This window comes from Orbicella franksi, chromosome 6, assembly GCF_964199315.1.
Source record: "Orbicella franksi chromosome 6, jaOrbFran1.1, whole genome shotgun sequence".
In the NCBI taxonomy this organism is placed as follows: domain Eukaryota; kingdom Metazoa; phylum Cnidaria; class Anthozoa; order Scleractinia; family Merulinidae; genus Orbicella; species Orbicella franksi.
This window is the reverse complement of record NC_138150.1, coordinates 32358354-32378219: the sequence shown is the minus strand read 5'-3', so window position 1 is coordinate 32378219 and position 19866 is coordinate 32358354. Positions and strand designations below refer to the sequence as shown.

The window sequence follows — 19866 nt, the reverse complement described above, 5'->3', positions numbered from 1 at the left end:
ACTCTCAAATTCACGGCATGTTTTTAATGTGTTTGCAAGAACAACCAAGCGTTATAAAATTAAATAACCCAACAATCAGCAACATTTTCATTAATGATAATAACTTGTCAGTCCGTCTATAGACTCTTCAACAATTTTTTGGCCTCCTCCTGTGCCTGTAAATACAAACAAGAGCAGAATGACACGATGTTCCCGGGTTGTTGTACAATACTATAAAAATTAAAACAATGTTTAGGTGTGACACCGGAAGGAGAGCTGCAGAGCAGATTCTGTACGGTGCTGTTATGATCTGTCCTTCAACACTCCAGTTAGTCCAGTCAACTGACTACAGGGAGAATGAGTCAATCAATATGTATTTTACAAGAGAAGTTATCAAATAAGACCGTGACATTGAGAATTTAATTAGATTACTTCAAAAGTTAAATGCATGTGAAAAGAGAACTCAGTGAGTGTAAAGGAACGTTATTGTAACAAAACCAACATAAGCAGCCTTTTTTTCTTAATTTAATTACTTTTTTACTATTAGTTATTAGTAGTTTTAGCTGACGAATTTTTAACCGTGTTGAAGGGGCGTCCCTCATCAAGAACTAACAATGTACGTACCATCTCATCATCAACTGTTATACCCGGATTACTGTTCGCCGCCTTTTCAAGCCACAGTTTTGCTTCCTCCTTCTTGTTTTCTCGTAGAAACGTTTTTCCCAGCAACAGATGATTCTTACTGAAGAAGTTTGGTTGTACTAAAGTAAACATTAATCAAAATTTGATCATCAAATCGAGAACTTAACATCTTCAATCTTGAATTCTTCATTTAAATATGGAAAGTTGAACAGAGTTAACATCTGAACAAATACCACTTAGACTGTAATCATCAATTGCGTACTTACATTCTTCAGCTTTCTTAAAATGTCCCAAAGCCTATGGTAAACAAACAAAACTGATTTTGTGAACAACAGCTCAATGAGCAGAAGCAAGGATAGAGCTGACGTTGTTATGAAAATAAACCTTGCTGTTTTTCAAATGTGAAAACTCTTGTTATCACGTTGAAAACAATAGATTCTCGATGCAGACTTGAATTTCCGGTAACTCGAATCTCGCGCAAACTCGTACCAAAAAGGATTTCCCCTGGATTTGTATCTTACATTAGCTGTTGGTAATTTTACCCTCGGGAACTCGAACTTGAACCTCGCTTGTCAAAGTCTAAAATAGCTCTCCAGAATCATCCACAGAAATATCCTGAGTGTAAAGCGTCATATTTGTGACAAGAATAACTCTTTACGACTGTGCTCAAGGTAATACACTATGGCAATTTTGTGCTGTTTTGCGTTATTTTGTTTTATTCCGTTTAGATCTGTTACGTTTGCAGCGTCGTTCCAGTTTTACTCGTTCTCTGTCTGAATAAACCCTGTTGAATCGCGCACTGATTATTGTTCCCATCTCCCGGTAGCTCGAACTTTTCTTGATTTTCCTTGAAGGTTTCAGTCACCGAGAATCAATTGTAACATCACAAGGTCAAGCCAACCTTACTTTCAAGTAAATCGGCAGTTCAAGTGATTGGTGGGCCAAAACTTCAAGAGCATGAACATATAACGATAGAGATTGAGGAAAAAAAGCTATTAAGAATGTAATACTAAACGTTTTCAATCATCATGATTAACTTGAAAAGTGTAGTTGCTTAACCATTTAAAATCTTGTAGAGAGACGTGGTGTTGTACACAAGAACAATCAGCGGAAAAGTTGGCCTGAGTTACAGCTGTTCTCCCTGAAAGAAAGATCGCTCTCTTCGATTTTTTTTCTTTCTTGGAGGGCGGCTGTAACACAGGTTACGGAAAAGTAGCAGGCAATCAACATTGTATTTTCTGTGTTCGTTCAGTGCTTAAAAAATCATGCACTGTGCAGACAGAATTATTTCAGTAAAGTTGTGAAGGTTATTACTCAGTTATTACTTGACCTGAACAAAAGCTCACTCGGACCAGAGTTTGTCAGTCATGAGATTAGCAGCTTTACATTGTTGTCACCAACATCGATTAAAGGTTCCTGATGTACGACTGCTAAGCTAACCCAACTATTTCACTCCAATTAAGATTCTCAGGTGATGTCAGATTTCACGTGGAACAAAGACTTTTAACTGGCTGCCTGGCATTTTTAACTCGTAAGTTATTTCGGGTAGCTAACGCCCCTATCATTTTTGTTCTCACTCTATAACATTGTAATTTTTAACTCTGGGTGAAATAAAAAGTTGCTGTTGTTGTTGTTGTTGTTGTTGTGATGTCAATGGTCCTTTTCGAAACCAGATATCTAGTAATAGCGTTTTAAAGCAGTTTTTACCTCCTCGTATGAAGATTCCGGCGGGTCAGCAAAGATAGTAGCGGCAATTTGCCTTTGGTACCAGGGCATGTCAGCGAAAGTAAAACACCTAAAGTCCAGGTTGAAAAAATTAAAATTAATCAACCAAAGCTTGAAATACTAATTTTCATATTTGATCCTGACCCAGTTATTTCAACTATTTTGAAACTTAAAACTCATCCACGGACCTTGTTGGAATATTCACGCACTTCTAAGAGGATCATGGCAAATTAATTAAACATTTTTTTTTGTTTTAAATTTCGATTTACTTACTAATGATTGTGTAATATCATTTTTCACGGTTATTTAATCTTACTCAGTTGCCTCATAATATAATGCGACGTGAATATGAGGCCATATTTCGGCCAATTTTGTAATTTCTGCCCGAACTTGTTTGGCATTCACGCCGTTGGATTTTCTCCTAATGCAAATAAGGAAAATTAACCACGAAAGATCTCTTGACAAATTTGTTAACACAACTTGCTGTAAAAAATCGTGAACGTGTTCAGCTGATAGGCGGCTTGCGAGAACTTTTCCGCGATGAGGATGTATGAGCTGTAATTAAACGTGTTTTACTCTTGAAAGTAATGATTTGTTTTTTGTTTACGAGAGGTTGATTGTCCGATATGTATGATAAATAATGACAGAAAGTTTTGCGACCCGTGATTCCCCACACTGTCCATCACGTAATCTGGTTCTTCTACAACATTAAACATCCTTAGTCCAGCTGATCGATCATCACCACTCTAATTATTATGAAACAAGAAGATGCACACTTCTGCCAGCTTCAGGTCAATAAGACTCTTAAAGAGATGAATCAATAATATTATTTCAACATTAAAAACGAAGTTACCTACCAGAGACCAAGTAAATGCTGGGAAGTGGGATCCGTTGGATTCAATTCAATTGCCTTCTGTAAAGATAAAGCTTTTGAATTATCCATAAGAATGCTAGCTCGGAACATGGCGACCTATCGTGGACGTATCTAGCCATTGGCTACAGAGTCAATGGTGATATTCCTTAAGAACCATTTTCAGTGGAGCAGTAAATAAAGCTGGACAAAATGATTTATGGGAACAAGTCTCTTGAAAGGGAACATCTCATGTGGAGAGTGTTTATCATTCCAGTCCATTCCCATGATCAATGGATTTAGCACCACCCACCAACCCCCCCCCCCGCCCTTACACACACACTTTACACACACACACACCCACACACAGTCCCCTTTGTTCTGCACTCAGCTCATCCACTGCACAATATTGCTAGGCTTAAATTGTTTGTTATACTATCTAGGTGAAGTTCATACTCTAGTCCCTCCTAACAGTTTTCTGTGACTTTATGAGATGTCATTGCAGTCTCTTGGCACTGCTCTGTCTATCCTTCTCTGGGTTTTGTCACTATGTCAGCAATATTTTATCACTGGGCATGTTTTGCAGGTCACACCAATCAACATAAATCTTGTTTTGGTCAAACATAAAAACCTTGCACTACAACGAACCCTATACAAGGTTGCACAACAACATATATTCTGTAAATTAATGTTCAGTTAGATAAAGTACCTAAAAAATGGAAAGTATGGACACTAATGGATCTCGCTTCCTGTGACTTAAAAAAATACATATTTTTAAAACAATGTTGAATTATACATTAGTGTGCATGCATTACATGCGTATGTTGTAATGTAGTGTTTGTGGTCTTTAATAAACAAATAAAAAATGCATTAATAAGCATGTATCATCAAGGTATGTTTGGAGAACTCAAGAGAAGCGTAAAAGTTACCTGAGGCACTGCCAATCAAGAGCTACTCTGGCTTCTAGAGTGATCTCTGAACTTGCCAACTACACCATAGCTCATTGACTCACAGCTACAAACGTACACCAATTGGTTTATAACATCGTCAATAGCAATGTCATTGCAAAGTCAACTTTAAACTACGAGTAGTCCCTCTTTCACTTAGTCAGTTGTGCGTGATGTGAAAGAAAACCATGAGAAAAAAGTGGCCGCACGAAATCCTGGAGGTGAGGAACCCATTTTTCTCACAGTTTTCTTTCGCGTCATGCATGATGGACTAAGCGAAAGAGAGACTAATCATAGTCTAAGTCAACTTTGCTGACACCATGTACGTGCACCATTGGATTATGATGCAAGTTTACATATACTGAGTTTGATAGCACAGCCTTGCTAGCTGTGTTGTGTCTTACCTCAAAATGTTCCTTCATGATCTTTGCATTTTCTAATTTAGCTTTTGTTCCTTCATAGTCACCAACAATGGAAAGGGCAATGGCATACCACTGTGGGAGAAAACAGAGAAACTTCATTTTCTATTTCATCAGGGCTTTGATTTTACATTATTTCTATTAATTGCTTCAAAGGATTGGTTGTATCAAGTCTATCAATGATGGAGGCAAAACACTAATCATTATGTCAGGAGTACCTCTACAGCCAGATGACTCCGAATAAACTCCTGACTTTAATGGGATAAACACCAGCATGATGTCTAGGATAATTTAAATTTTAAGGAAATTAAAAGACTACTTATCACCAAGGAGTGTTTAAAAACTTTCTTTTCAACAGTTCAACTGCCTCCACATTCCAATATAGAGATAGTGATTACGTGTCTTTTTAGAAACTTGAATTAAGTTCCTGGATTAAGGTCCTGGATTGATACTATTTTATATGATTGTATATATTTCAATTAATATATTTTAGTTCAGTATTATACAATGAGAGTTTTATTTATTTTATTTTTATTTTACTTTATTAAGTTTTTTGGCTTAGCTCTTTAACATGTAGTGCCATATTAGAGAAAGGATCCACATATAGTAATTTGAAGTATTGGCAAGGATTATCATTATGATTGGCACCAATTAACTGAAAGTGAAAGTTATATGGAAGGCTAAAACGTATCACCAACCTTATGACAAGCAAAGTTCTTGTCATCAAGCCTCAAAGCAAGTTCAGCATGTTCCAGAGCTTTATATGTCAATTGTTTCTTTGTGTCTTTATCTTTGTTATTTTCTGCCAGCACTCTACATGATCTAGCTAATCTCCACTCTATCTCAGCATTTTGTGAATCTTTGTGTTTGAGAAGTAGATCGTACTGTTCTTGTATTTTGTTGTCATCATATAATTCATCTGCTGTCTTTATATCAAGTTCTAACTGACTCATTTTTATTGATTCTGATGTAGCAGAAGTTTGTGCTTCCTGAGGTTTGGATGCTCCCCACCAACCAAGAGCAAGCAATGGAGGAACGGATCGAGATTTTGTCACCAGCTGGGTACATAGTATGTAAACCTACAACAAAGATATATCTAAAAATTATTAGACAATAGCTGTGTTCACAATAGGCCTAAACATCATGTCTAGTCTGATCACTAATGAAACATGTTTCACTGTGACAGCTGTTCATATCAGGTGGTATATTATTTTGCTGATTGTCTTAAGGTTACAATCTGATTTTTATTTAAAAAGATAACTTACTTTATCATTCAATATATTTTTTCTTCCTTTTCATTGGCCAAGAGCCAACCATATCACCTGCAAATAACTGCCTACAAATAATGGTCTGCTCATGCATAGTACCATCTAAATGTCTTTTGCTACAAATAATATTCTGCTCATGCGTAATTGTAACCATGATCTTTGGTGAAAAATGGCAGATTGCTCTCCTGAGCTGCCAGAGAGTGATTTAAATAAGAAAAAAAATTTGGTGATCGAATGATAAAACAATTACTGAGCTCTGTTATCACAAAATATCATTATTTGTCAGTGTCTCGCAGATCAATTATTTGCCTCAGCCTTCAGCTTTGGCAAATAATAGATCTGCTCTCCACTGACAGATAATGATATTTTGCTCAACCTCATCCAATAACTCTGATTTATTTTCCCATAAACCGCATCTACCCAGCCAAAGTTAAAGATACGTGTATGGAAAATTAGAAAAATTAACTAGTCATCGTCTAGCCAAGCTACTCTTTCAAACTTGGTGAATACAATCCTCTACCTAGCATTTTAATGTTGCAATTCACAAATTGTGTAAAATTCAATTTTGGAAAATGTTCTTTGCCATCGGATTCCCATACAAATGCTGTAATTTCTGACCACTTTGCCCACCCATCAAGATGGTGTCGTAAACCTTACATGCAGCTTAAGACAGGAATTGCACCCTTTTAAAAAGCTAACCATTGCCAAGTCAGCGAAAACTAACAACCTAAACTGAAATGCCACTCAGACTAACTGGATTGCTGTTCAGGCTAACCAAAGTGGTATCTAGGCTAACTGGTGTGCTGTTTAGGCTATCCAAAGTGATACTTAGGCTAACCAGAGTCCGTTATAGTGTGGTGCAATCCACCATAGGAAAAAAGATGGTGGCTGTACATTTTACCACAATACCTTGCAAACCTAACACAGCCTGTAAGACACAAAGAAAGCCAAATTTTTACAATATTTGTCTCTGTACAAAGGACATTGTGTATGCTAGGTTTGAAGATTTTGTAACTCTTCTGTGCGTTTTTATGAACGTTGTTAAGGCTTTTGCTCACTAAGAACTATGAGTAAATGTACCAGTCGCCATCGTTTTTCCTACGGATTCCTGTCTTTACCCGTAAATGTGACAACGTCTATTTTACTATTTTTCTCCTTAATACATGTTTCAACAAAAAGGACAAAATAAATTTAAAATCCGGACTTTAACCATATGTATGAATGCGAAAACGCTGATGTAACACTCATTTAAATTTGCTTCGCCCTATGATCCTCTGACAAGGAAAGACAAGTAAACAAAATTAATTGAAGTTAGGTCTAAGTTAACAGCGGGTGGCAAAATTTCTTCAAAACTGAGTAACACACTACGTCGTTGTATTTTGATTTGCTCTGACTTGAAACGTACCCTCTTTTGAACGTGCATTCTGACAGGTGTTTTAAGCCGTTGAAGTACGTTTATAACAAATCCTTTCTCCACAACGAGCGCTCGAATTCGCCAAGCAAAACGTCCTATCCCATATACAGCCGCCATTTTGAAAACGTTGGGAACTGGGTCAGAGTATTTGAAAAGGTTGTTCCAAAGGGAAAAAAGCCAGGACTCCCGTGTCACCGTGATATGTGTATCCCCCCACACATATCACTCGTGATATGTGTCTCCCTCGTGGGGATACACAAAACACTGATACGCGCCTGGGCATTCAACGAACAAACACAACAGCCTTAACATATCTTACAAAAAGTCGAACTGAAAAGCGGGTGCAGGGGATACACGTCGGTGCCACTAATCATTTTCTGGGGAGCGGGTCGAAACAGTGATATGTGTTTCACTCCACGAATAATTCAGATGCAAACAAGGCGATGAACAGTGGACAACATGCGTTACTCGAGGGGTGAGAACGCACCGCGCAATTAATATCGTCCTAGAAATCCCGTGCCGTGAAAGTCAAATTAGAATATATCTAGATCCATTTGGTGTTCAACTTTAAATTTATTATATCCTGCTCGCAGAAAACCAGTTAGGATCAAGAAAACAATTCCAGCAGCAGATACGTAAGCTTTTTCAACCACAAAAATTGAGATTTGTGGTCTAAGTCTGTTTGGGTTCCTCGCTCGTCCAGTAAGCGACCGGACGACGAGAGCGCTTTCAAGGAGGATATTGCGATTTAAAGTAGAGGGGATGGGGGTGGGGGATACACATATCACTGGCTGCTATTTTGGAGGGGATACACATATCACTAGTGATATGTGTGCGGGGATACACATATCACGGGGATACACATATCACTGTGACACCTGTCCGGTCCGGACTAAGAACCGACAACAAAGGAATGCTTCTAATTCGCTTTGATTGGAAATATTTTCGACCATCGATTACTTCATTTTTCATATTGCTTCTCGTGAAAAGACAATAGAATTATGGCGATGTCCTCAAATGGAAAGATCGCGCGATCGACCTGGGGAATCGTCAAGTTGATAAAAGTTGATACACTATCAACCTCGTTCCCAGGGTCTCTCATCTTACCGCCCCTTGGAGCGAGCTCCAGTGGGCGGCAAGATGAGAGACCCTGGGAACGAGGTTGGGTCGCTATCACTTGAATTCTAAATTTCAGTGTAAAAATCAACGATATATCAGTTGTTGTTTTAACAACAATAGAAACACCATATAATCCATTGACTCACCGAGGTCAAGACGCAGGGGCGAAATGCGAATCCCGTGGTTGACTCCAGAGCCGCCTCTCACTCGTCCAGGAATGGAAACCTCGTGATGAGTCCCCAGAGGGTTTTTTCTGACGATGGTCCCATAGGAATTTAGTGAATTATTTACATCGATTTGAAATTCGATCGCTATCTCCAGTTTTGATAAATCAAATTTTAAGAAAATTAAAGCCGCAAAGTTTAGAATATCACCTAGTAACCTTTTTCGTTGTTCTTGAAATTTATCCTACAGGAACAGCACAGCAGTGGAATGCGAATAGTCCGAATAGTCCGAATAGAGCTACAATCTTGGACAATTTTTTAATTGTCCAAGGTTTTTCATTTAAAAATGAAAAATTAAGACCACTCCTTGCGTTTAGCGCCAGTTCATCACTGATTCGGTGCTTTTATTTCTCATATTACTCTGACCAAGATTGTCCGAGGTCCACACTGGTATTACAAGAAGCTATATGGTCTATGCAGGTCACATCTGAGTTGTTGTCGCACGTTCGATAACTAAGGGAAAAGAACGTTAGCCGAAATAAAATCTCGTGAACTCTGTACGCGATTCAAACATAATCATGCGGAATTAAAATCAAAACATGGTTTATTTTTGGCGTGTCATGTACTTTATTGATATGAAAATTGAAAACGTCGCTTTCTTTCCTTTTCTAAGTACTTTATCGGTACCTTGACGCGTTGAATTTTTTTTTTTTCTGCACCACTGACGAGGTGGTAATATGTGGTGTACGTGGAGGGAGGATTCATTGATGAGAAAAAGACAGAGTGACTGGCAGTGCACTGGCATTCTTTCCCAGCAGATTCAACGCCAAAAAAATATTTGACCTTACCCACAGAGAGGGGAAAAAAAAGGAAAAAAGAAGAGGAGAACGGCCTCGAACTCGAGAGAGTTCATGCGCGTTACCCTCACCTGCGACTTACCCTATACGTTACCGCGCAACTTGGGCTTCACATTTTCAGTCTTTTATTTTTAAAAAGCCTTAACTTTTCAGGCTCTTTATCTTGAATATTTGTTTATTGAAGTATTTTCTTTCTGCACAATAGTTTTCTTTACAAAAAAAGAGTCTTGCCCGATTTTTATCTACGTTGAAATAAAACACAACGATTTACAAGGTTTTATTGACAATTGTTTATGGTTTAGCGCGGTTTTGTAGCAGGGCAGTAAAATAATCGGCATAGTTCAGTTTTTACTTCATTGTTCGCCAAAATTGTCAAAACCCGTTTTAAACCGTCAAATAAACCAACCATAAATCGTGGGAAATATGTCGTAAACCGTCACTAAAACGTGTAAGCATCGTTTTATCATAGTACAATTGTCCACAGAGAACGGTTACTTTTATTAGTTCTTCAGTCTTTCGCCATTATTTCGTTTTATGTCAGTGACACGACTATTTATAGACTCTATAGTTTTACCGATCAGCTCCTGAGTCTTTAGAATTTGGATTGAAGCCCAGTCTTCGAAAGGTATTCTTTTTCTCCATGACATGACATGTTTGTCATGTTTGTACTGAGCTTTTCGAGCACTAATATGATTCGTTATTATTCCCAGTACTGCTTTGGATCGATAAGTTGAGGCTAGAATGGTTTTTATCTATTCATTATAACCAAAATATACTCTTCTTGTAGTAGCTAAACTTAGGTTATCGGCGTTCTGATGCGCGTGACCGATAAATGCGTTCACAAATTAGTTCCTAATTACCGGCCCCCTTTGTCTTGTCTCGTTGAAACCTTTCCTTGGACAATTAAATGAAAAATTAAGACCACCCCCCCCCCCCCCCCGCCCAACCCCAATTTCAATGATGGGAAAAATGGCGCGCTTTGCGTTTAGGAGTGGTTTTATTTCTTATTTTATTCTGACCAAGATTGTAGCTCGCCGAAATCCTTCCTAAACGCCCTAAGAAACAAGCAATCAATGATGAGGACAACGTGGCAATCAATTTTATTCTCAAAGCATTTAATTTAATACCACGTCGCGTACAATCCCTTTGTCTTTAATTTGATACGTCAGCTTGGAAAGCCTTTATCAAAGACAAATTTACCTCTGATTCCGGAACCGACCATGACAAAATACTGGATGCAAGTTATTCAAATACAATGTTGAATATAATTGTAGGTTCTCATCATAATTCACGGGTAAACAAACATTTTTTAATTAGATAGATACTTATTAGCAAACACGTGCATAGCCTGCAGTGCAGGCGTCTTATTGGCGCGAGTTAGCGTTACAACCTTGCGACCGCCTTTTTAGACCGCCACCCCTCCCCTATCCTTCCTCTTGCCTATCATTCACCCCCTTGGTAAAACTTTCTTTCTCTCCCCAGTCTTCCACTGCATGAAAAATTCAAGATGGCGGCTAAACTTTTTACGATGTGAGCGCTCGCTCGAAAAAATTTCGCCTGCTCTGCAGGCTAACACGTGCACGAAATCATGTGCAAGCAGTCATCTCCGCACTGGTCACGCACTCATTTGCACGCATGATCTGCACAGTTCTAGCGAAAGATTACAAATGCGCGGAATCATGTATGAATGGAACTAGACGTTATATAACACATCTATTAAATTTACCCGAAAAACCCCGTCTTTTCAAAAAAAATACCAATCATCTAAGGACAACTCAGGCCATGCTGTATTTCAGGGGAACTAGTAGAGGACGGACCATTATATTTTTAGGAGGGCGGGGAGGGGGAATTTTCTGAGGCATGAAATTTTTCTTTCACCGTTAGGTTGAGCATGATTCTTTTGGGTGGACAATAGTCTGGGCAAGAATGTTTTTTTTTTTTTTCTAACATCAAAAATCAAAATAAAGATAGTAGAAAGCACTTGCTTGATTTTTTTTTTTTTTTTACCATGGCTCCCCTTGCACGATTTTTTTTTTCAGTGTCTTTTGTTGTGCGGGAATTTTTGGAAATATCCTCCTCCCCTATCCACCGACCCCCCCCCCCCCCCCATTCTCCCACCACCGAAAACAATTATGGTCCGTCCTTTAAAAGAAGAGACGACAACCAATGACAAAAACTCAGTAAACCTCCTATCTTACTATTGTGTTGTAAGGATACTCAGTACTGGAACGAAGCACTGCAATGCATGGGAAATGAAACTAATCTTCGCTGGAATATACATTGGTTGATATGGAATTTTAGATATTAAATTAGATCTTATTAAATAGTTTGTTTTGAAAAGTCTGCTTTTTGGGTATTTAGTGTATATATAAATAGCCCAACTAAAGTGGCAAAAACGAACTGCTATTCTGCTCGATATATTCATTTAAATATTTTTCTTTTGCCTTAATATCGTCTGATCCGCCGAAAATACATGAAAGGGAAGGTAAACACTAAACTTGTTTTTCAACAAAACGGATATTTCTTTTCAGTCGGATAGGAAAATAGATCAGTGTGGGGAAAATAGATCATTAAGCCGCCAATATTTACTGTCTGGCGCCTCTCTTCTTACTTAAAATCGTTTTCATTGTAAACTGACACTTGGCTGTCCGCTCGACCACGAAAACCAGTTACAGTTACTATTCTTTTGCAGAATAGAAGTTTAATATCGCCAGCACCGCTTCCAATCAGCTTATCATGAACGAACAAAAGCTAACAAAGTGAATGAAAGATAGAAAAGAGCGGCGTTGAATGTCTGTTATTTCATTTTTACATCAACTCTCATTTTTACTTAGACAACTCCCTGATTTAATACATCGGAGTCAGGCATGCCGAATACATTTTAACGAATTTACCCAATAGTGACAGATATTTGTAAAAACGGCGCGGAAAGACTTTGAACACAAATATACGGGAATATTTATTGCTTATGGCATTAACATTTTTATAAGTAGCCACATGCAGGTGGTTCAAGCATCTGCTTCCTATCGCTTCTATCTTTATGAGCTTTTCAATCTTATCTTAAATTAATTAAAAGAATAACGCCTGACTGATATGATACTTGTTGTAAAAACTGGACTTAAATTTGGAGGAAACTTCAATTTTATTTTCTAGTTCTTCCTTTAAATTTCATTCCGCGCCAACAGAACAGCAGGACTGACTGTAATTGCGTTATAACTCTTATTAAAAAAGAAGAAAGGGAACATGTCATTTTCAATTAATTATAACCAGGATGAAAAACATGGCAAGTTGTAAACTAGCTGGCTGTTTCGGTGAGGTTTTGGAGTTGGGGTTTTGTGGTGCGGAACTAGCACCCCACCGAAATCAGCTACACAGGCTACTACAGGATTCCGGGGGAGGGGTACTCCTAGAAAATTTGGGTGGGGGTGTGCGGCTCGCTTCCCGAAACCCTTACCCTATTTATGACCAAAATCTGCTATTTTCCCTACCCTATTTCTGACCTGGCCAAAAATTCGAAAGCCCTTTTATGACATCACCCTTATATCAAACCCTGGTTCAGACCTGCCTTGTAATTAGTTCCGTAGTTCAGACCAATGCTAAATTGCCGTAAGCATGATTTGTGAAGGGCTTTTGTTGTTGGTTTTTTTTTTCGATAATGATAAAAAAGTGGTTTCTTCTTGAAAACATACCCATATGAAGACTAGAACGCAAAAACCATACCCTATTTATTACCAAAATGGCCAAACTCGATACCCTATTTATGACCAAAACGGCTGAAAAACCATACGCTTTGGGGCCGTACATACCTATATAGCTCATATGCAGGTAAGGGAGTACCCCCCCCCCCCGCTTCGCCGGTACAGAATGCCTGAAAATGACCTCAATATAAAGAGTATAACCAAAAAACAAATTTAATATCCCATATTTTGGGTAGCTGGACAGCAACAAGGAAGCTAACTGTCAATCACTATGCAGATTTAATAACGTGGTTTATCGTTTGCTTTGAATATCTTTGACAGTTAGAAAGCCAGTTTGCGCAATACTTGTGCATGCATGTATGCATGCATGTTAGCACCTGCCTAACGTACAGCGATATTTCCGTTGTTAAAAAGCACCGTTAAAAATTGCACTGAAAAGTCAATATTCCTCAAATAAAATTCTGCACATAACTTTGTCAATATCAAAAGCCACACAACTTCCCAGTCCACAAAAATGTATGCTTGAACAAATCTTGCGGTACTCATGTAATTTTCCTAGTCAATTGAAAGATAGATTGACGCATAAGTCATGTAAAGAAATTACAGTGCTTTGCTTTATAAGTTTTACATTTAGAGATAAAGTTTTGTTTTGTCTTCGTGTGCTGAATCATGCACGTGGTCATAGAGACCTTGGTGGAATGAAAATTCTACGAAAGGTCACGACAATCTTTGTTAAACATGCTAATGAAAACCGGATGTCATTTGTGTTCTTCTGCTTGATCCTTCTGAAGTCTGTGTTTGTTTAACATTCATAATTTTATCTAAACACCAAAACACAACGAAAAAGATTATTTTGAACCTTATCTACGGCCTTAAAGTCACATCTTAATCACAGGGAAAAGAAAATAGATGAACTATGAGGCAGACAAGGCATTGCGAAATTTTCCAACTCAATAGAGCGCGCAGGAAACACTTAACCTACTGCGGTTAAATTACGTCAGTAGTTTATTCCATTTCCTACGCTTTTGTACTGCTAAGCACGTCCCTAATACAGTGAAATCTTCACTGAAATGCTCTAGGACCAAGTTTTTCCTACACATTTTGTTTCAGCGGAAGAGAAATGGGACCCGTTGCTAAGTGATTGTTTTCTCAAATAAGCTCGTAACCATTTCCGGTTGAGCTCGATTTCACGCACGCGCTGGATCATGGACGACATAAACAACTGCGATATCATAGCAACCTTGAGCCAATCAAAATCTTGCATTTGGCGTCTGCAGATAACGAGATTAATCCATAGCAACTCAATGTCCAATCAAATCACAAAAAGTTGTTGATAGCGCTTTGTTACTTTGATTAATTCAGGATAGGCAAGAATAATAGCCGGCGACGATGCTCATTCATTACATTTACTCACGCTTGCTTGCAACGAGCGTTTGCTTCTACCTGCTAAGTGGGAAAGGAACAAATTGTTGGTTATTTTTTTGACAGCATAAAATCGAGTACCGTCTTCTTCATATCCTGCACTGATGACACGGAAATGTTTCACACCGATCTAAAGTGTCCATTCTCTGCCTGCTGAAATTGTCTCCGTCAATAGAGCGCTTTAAACATCTCGGTTTATATTTTTTTGCTGTTTCTAATCGGAATCCATCAAGAAGTACGACACTTCTCTGGCTTTATCATCCTCGCAGATTTAGAGCTGGCGAATATTGCTGCCAATCGACGAAGCCACTTTGCATTCGAAAAGTTTGTAATTAAATTGCTACAATTCCCCAGCGTTTACAGCTCTGACACTCGTACGTGCGTCAAAGGGACGCCTCAACCTGCCTTGGTAAATCAACTGGAAAAACCATAACCAGTGACAAGTTGATCAACGCACACAGGAAATACACCATCGAGAACGTCGACTACGGCAGTATTTGGACTTGATCTAGCGGTCGAGAGAAGATCTAAAACGGGACAGCTGCTTAAAATAATTCATCAAAGTTAGTCGGCGACGGGTTATTATGAACAACAAGATGCCAGTTGCAGTGCAATCATATGCAGAAAGATTTGCAGCAAACTGGAAGGCCCAGAACCCTGCAGACCAAGAGGAAGAACAAGCTTCGTTAGACGATAGTTTAACAAATCTTCAATGGCTGCATAGCATTAGCATACAGGACATCGCACCCTCGACTACTTCTATAGCTCCTTCACCGAGCCCATCGACGAATTCATGCGACTCCGACGATCGCAGTGACACTAGCGATGGATTTAAAGACGTCCACTGTAAAGAGCCAAACATTGATTACAAAAACGATGCCAACCACAAACCGCCTTATTCTTACGCGACATTAATTTGTATGGCCATGAGAGAAACCAACAAGACGAAGATTACACTCAGCGCAATTTACAAGTGGATCAAAGAAAACTTCATGTATTATCGAGTTGCGGATCCAACATGGCAGGTAAATGAGTTCATTCTTTTAATGCTTAAATAACTGTTGGTGTTGCAGACCTACGAAAGAAAAGTTTTGCCGGCTTCCTAGTTAGGAAGCAAGAAACGGCAAGTGAAGATTACTAATATCGATCGCTATCACATATTCATGTTCTCATTATCAAGCCCAAGATGATGCGATTATTCCGTGAGGCTTTTTCCCTTAATCTTCAAAGATGAACTTTCACTTGCGGGGTTGTCTCTGGAATATTTATTAAGCCGGACAGAGAAAATTTCCGCTTCGCAGCAAGATAATTCAGAAGACTGAGGCAGGTCATAGATCTTTTGTGCCGAAGTATTTAATTACTTGAGAATAACGAAATGGAATATTAAAATAGTTTGTTTTAAAATTGTATGATAAGATTTTTAGAGCAACTTTGCAAAATTTACAGTAAAGAAAACACATAGGACATTTTAGGCTAGGTATGAAATTAAATTCAAGCCGCTCTTTTTTTGTCAAAAAATACTGACGACATCTTCCGATTCACAATCTACTTTTCGAACGTTGACAGTGATAAATGAATTGCTTCGTACGGTAGTCAAACTTTTCAAGAGTAAAGTTCGTCAATACGGTTATTAAACGTTTTTTCTGTTTTCTTTCTACTTTTTAATATCAACCAATATATTCAATGTCGTGGGTGGATTTCCATTTTCCGCTTGGCTCGAAACCATTTAGTGACTAAAACACTTAACGTCATTGTTGCGGCTCAGGACTTCAAGTTATCAGAAAAATTTATTTTGTCGAAAAACACGGTCTCACTTTTAAACCATGAGATTCAGCAAATATTTTCCCCAAAAAATCATGTTTTGGTGCAAGGGAAGTTTCCATTCAAATTTAATGAGTTTTCATGCATTTGTTACATTATCTCACTGGGGTATTACTGGGTATTAGCATGGAATTTTCCGCATGTTGGTTGAACTGAATGGAAGTTTATATAATCGTTTGAAAAAACAATCTATACTCCTTGGGTGGTGAATATCTAGTTCACAATGTATTGGTTGTATTCCATGAAAAAGCAGACCCAAGTGAACCTTTACATAGTTTTCTGATTCTAAAAATAAAGTTTTCAATTATTAATAGACGTGATATCCAAAGCATAATTTTGTAGATCACTGGTTCGAACTGTTATCTACCGATTTTTTTCCAGTCTGAAAAACTATTTTCAAATTCCCAGATGTTCAATTCTTAACCTACTTATCGTTTTCTTATTCTCACTGATCTCTGCAAAAGATTATTCTCCAATGATGAAATTTGTCTTTAAAATTGTTTTCATAAAGGGTGATAATTGTAGCCTGAAGGACTGCATGCAGAATGACCTTTATAAAAGGATACGGAACATTCAATGTAGTAATTTGCAATTTCTTACCTCGGTAGGACCAATATATCCAATCGTTATTTAAAGCCCCTCCTTCAAAATTAGGAAATCAATACCTTGTTCGTTATTAAGCTTTGAAATTTATAAAGTAAGTTCATTAACATAATAAAGAAGTTGACAAACTTGTGGAATATCATGGTATGTTGAGCAAAAGCTATGCATACTTCAAGACGTTCATGGGTCATTATTAATAATCTAATCCTCCTCAGCATACCCACTCCTGCATGTGTCAAATCAATTACCATTTACAGATCTTTTGCAGAACATAAAACATGATCTCTGTATAATTTGCTCAATCATAAAAGGTTCTTGTTTTTTGTTTTTCATTTCAAATCTCGTAAAACTAAAATAACATTTGCATGTATTGAATAACTGGACAACCAAATATGTCTTCTCATTCATGTTGTTCTTGTCAGAATTAAGTCAAAATATGACAGAGTTATTAGATGTCTAGGACTCTGTCATTATAAATCATATAAGTTACAAATAGTTTTAAGGAAAAACTGTATATGTTCCCAGAAGAAATATTACATTGACCTGGTAATTAATAACAACACTCTCTCTTTTAAAAGTGTCGCCAAAATTGTTCTCATCAGTCTCAGAAATATGTTTTAAAAAATAAAATTAACAATGTTTTAGAAGCTGCAGATTACATGGCTTGTAAAAGAGTGGTATGGCTGGTTGTGAATCAAAATTTGATGGATAAAAAGAAAGTATCCTCTTTAGCCTGTGAGAGCATCCGCTCTTATTTCACGAACAAGAGCTGAAAAAACAGGATGCTCTCAAAGACTACTCTCTCTCTCTGTCTGAATGATGACTTGTAAAGGATCACAAACTAAGTACATTTGGTTAGAAAGTTACAATCTCATTTCATTTTGAATTCTTTTTGTTGCCTTTTCAGAATTCAATCCGCCACAACTTGTCTTTGAACAAGTGCTTTGTGAAGGTGGCCAGAAACAAGAACGAGCCTGGGAAAGGAGGTTTTTGGAAAATAGACCCTGCATATGCTGACATGTTTGTAGATGGTGTGTTTAAAAGGAGGAGAGGTGTAAACACACAAAAGCCATCCAAGAAAAGTTCTTTGAAGCCTTGTAAAAAGGCAACATCCAAGAGATCATCAGGCAGTCTTAAAAATTCACTCTCTAAACAAGACCAAGATGATGAACCATGGGCAAAAAAGAAGTTTAAACCTGTTAAAATTAAGATTGAAAGGCAGGATGACGATGATAATGAACTTTTCATGGAGGAAGAAATTGCTCCATTTTCTGGTGGTATAAAGGAAGAATTCAGTTGGATGACAGTGTTGACAAATGATGAAATAGATGAAAGTATACGAGAGATTGCAGATGCCCATGGAATTTCATTTGACAGCTCAATTCCTGTGACAAGCCTCTCTGGATTTACCACACCTGTTTGCTTGAGTCCACCTCCATCACATGATAGCACAGATGGCGATACATTTCAAGTTGAACCCGACCTAGACTTGACAATCAGAGGGATAGGATTACTACCACCTCGTGAAAACTTGGCAACACCCTCACCAACCACATTAACTGATGCTGCACAGTCTGTATTTAACATGCCACCCTCTCCTCCCTTGATGTATGAGGAAGAGCATCCCTGGGCAGAGACGGACAATGACTTTATAGACTGTTTTGAGTTGGATGGGAACAACAATGACATTTGGTAATGTTTACAAGACACTCTCAGGGAGTTAATTTCTCATTAAGCTTGATTAATGGCCATTATGTAGGAAGCTGTTGGGAGTCACCTAAAGGATGAGCACTGCTGACACTGGCACATACCAAACCAAACCAGTTTAATTTCAGAGAAAAGGGCCTGACTGTCCTTGAAAAATTTGCTGCCTTAACTCTAAATTCTCCCAGGATGATCTTTGCTGAGTGGTGATGATGGGACTTACAGGAAGACAGCTTTCATTGACTGATGGAATCATTTAGAATCAAAATAAATTCCAAGTAGTGATGAACCATCAGTAAAATTAATCGAACTCTGATAACTTGTTTGACTGCACACTTTACAAAAACATGTGCCAACATACTAACATAATTTGTACTCGCAGTATCTCCAAGCTTAACTCAATGGGTTTATATTTTTTAACAGGCATTCTCTAAAAGAGAAAATTTGTACATAAAGTTCCAATAATTGATGTTTTAAATTATGATGCTAGCTTTCAAAGCAGTATTTTTTGTGAAGTTTGCTACATACAAATTATGTGCAGGGTAATACACCCAATAAAAGTGTACTATAAGCGAGTTTAATTAATTTAATATATATCAAGGTGCTATATATTAAATGGTGACAGAAGCAAAGAACATTTTTGATGGATGGTTATATCAGAATATGGCATTAATATACAAGTACATACATTGTAATATTTTGTTAAATTGTACATTATTCAAAACTATCAGAAAAGAGTGGGAATTATTGAACTTAGATAACAGTTTTTAGAATAAACTGAAGCTTGAAACAGATTGACAGAGAAAGACTTCTCTGGCTTCTTGCATGCTAGTTCATTTTGAAGTTTGCAAGACGGAACAGCTGTGTTTTTCCAGGATTTTGCTCAACTTGTGTCACGCCCTAAAAAGTAATTAACGTCAGTTTTCATTAGTCAGTGAGGTCCTTACATTCGGCAATTTAAATATGAATTAAACAAAAGAAAAACTTGTGTTAAAATAGTTTATTGGCAGCATATGCTTTACAGACATATATTTTATTAAGCAATCCTTTCTCTTAAGAATATTGATGGCCTCAAAATACAGCTGTCAACATGAACCTGCTTTGTAAAGTTAAAAGATATATAGAGCCTATTTAATTGTGTGAAGAATACTGAATCTGAATAAAATGTGTGGATTTTAGAAGATGTCTCATTTTTCATCTAGTAATTCTATCCACCTTCCCTTCCCATAATATA

The 19866-nt window shown here is 37.7% G+C and overlaps 2 protein-coding genes across 3 annotated transcripts; one reads left to right on the top strand and one right to left on the bottom strand.

The window, feature by feature from the left end:
* Positions 1-4: 4 nt before the first annotated feature.
* LOC145490898 (regulator of microtubule dynamics protein 1-like) lies at positions 5-10295 on the bottom strand. Of its 2 annotated transcripts, XM_081470018.1 has the most exons (8): positions 7236-10289; positions 5261-5641; positions 4548-4637; positions 3204-3259; positions 2329-2416; positions 888-918; positions 604-740; positions 5-155 (listed from the first exon to the last, which is right to left on the bottom strand). In XM_081470018.1, the coding sequence occupies exons 1-8, from the start codon at positions 7359-7361 to the stop codon at positions 117-119; spliced, it is 948 nt and encodes a 315-aa protein (XP_081326144.1). In that variant the 5' UTR covers positions 7362-10289; the 3' UTR covers positions 5-116. The 2 variants fall into 2 exon arrangements, with proteins under 2 accessions (XP_081326144.1, XP_081326143.1); XM_081470017.1 differs by lacking the exon at positions 5-155 and having other exon boundaries at positions 523-740; positions 7236-10295.
* A 1193-nt stretch (positions 10296-11488) lies between these two features.
* On the top strand, positions 11489-19813 carry LOC145488968 (uncharacterized). The gene is made up of 2 exons (XM_081467833.1): positions 11489-15529; positions 17836-19813. The coding sequence occupies exons 1-2, from the start codon at positions 15089-15091 to the stop codon at positions 18622-18624; spliced, it is 1230 nt and encodes a 409-aa protein (XP_081323959.1). The 5' UTR covers positions 11489-15088; the 3' UTR covers positions 18625-19813.
* The last annotated feature ends 53 nt before the right edge of the window (positions 19814-19866 follow it).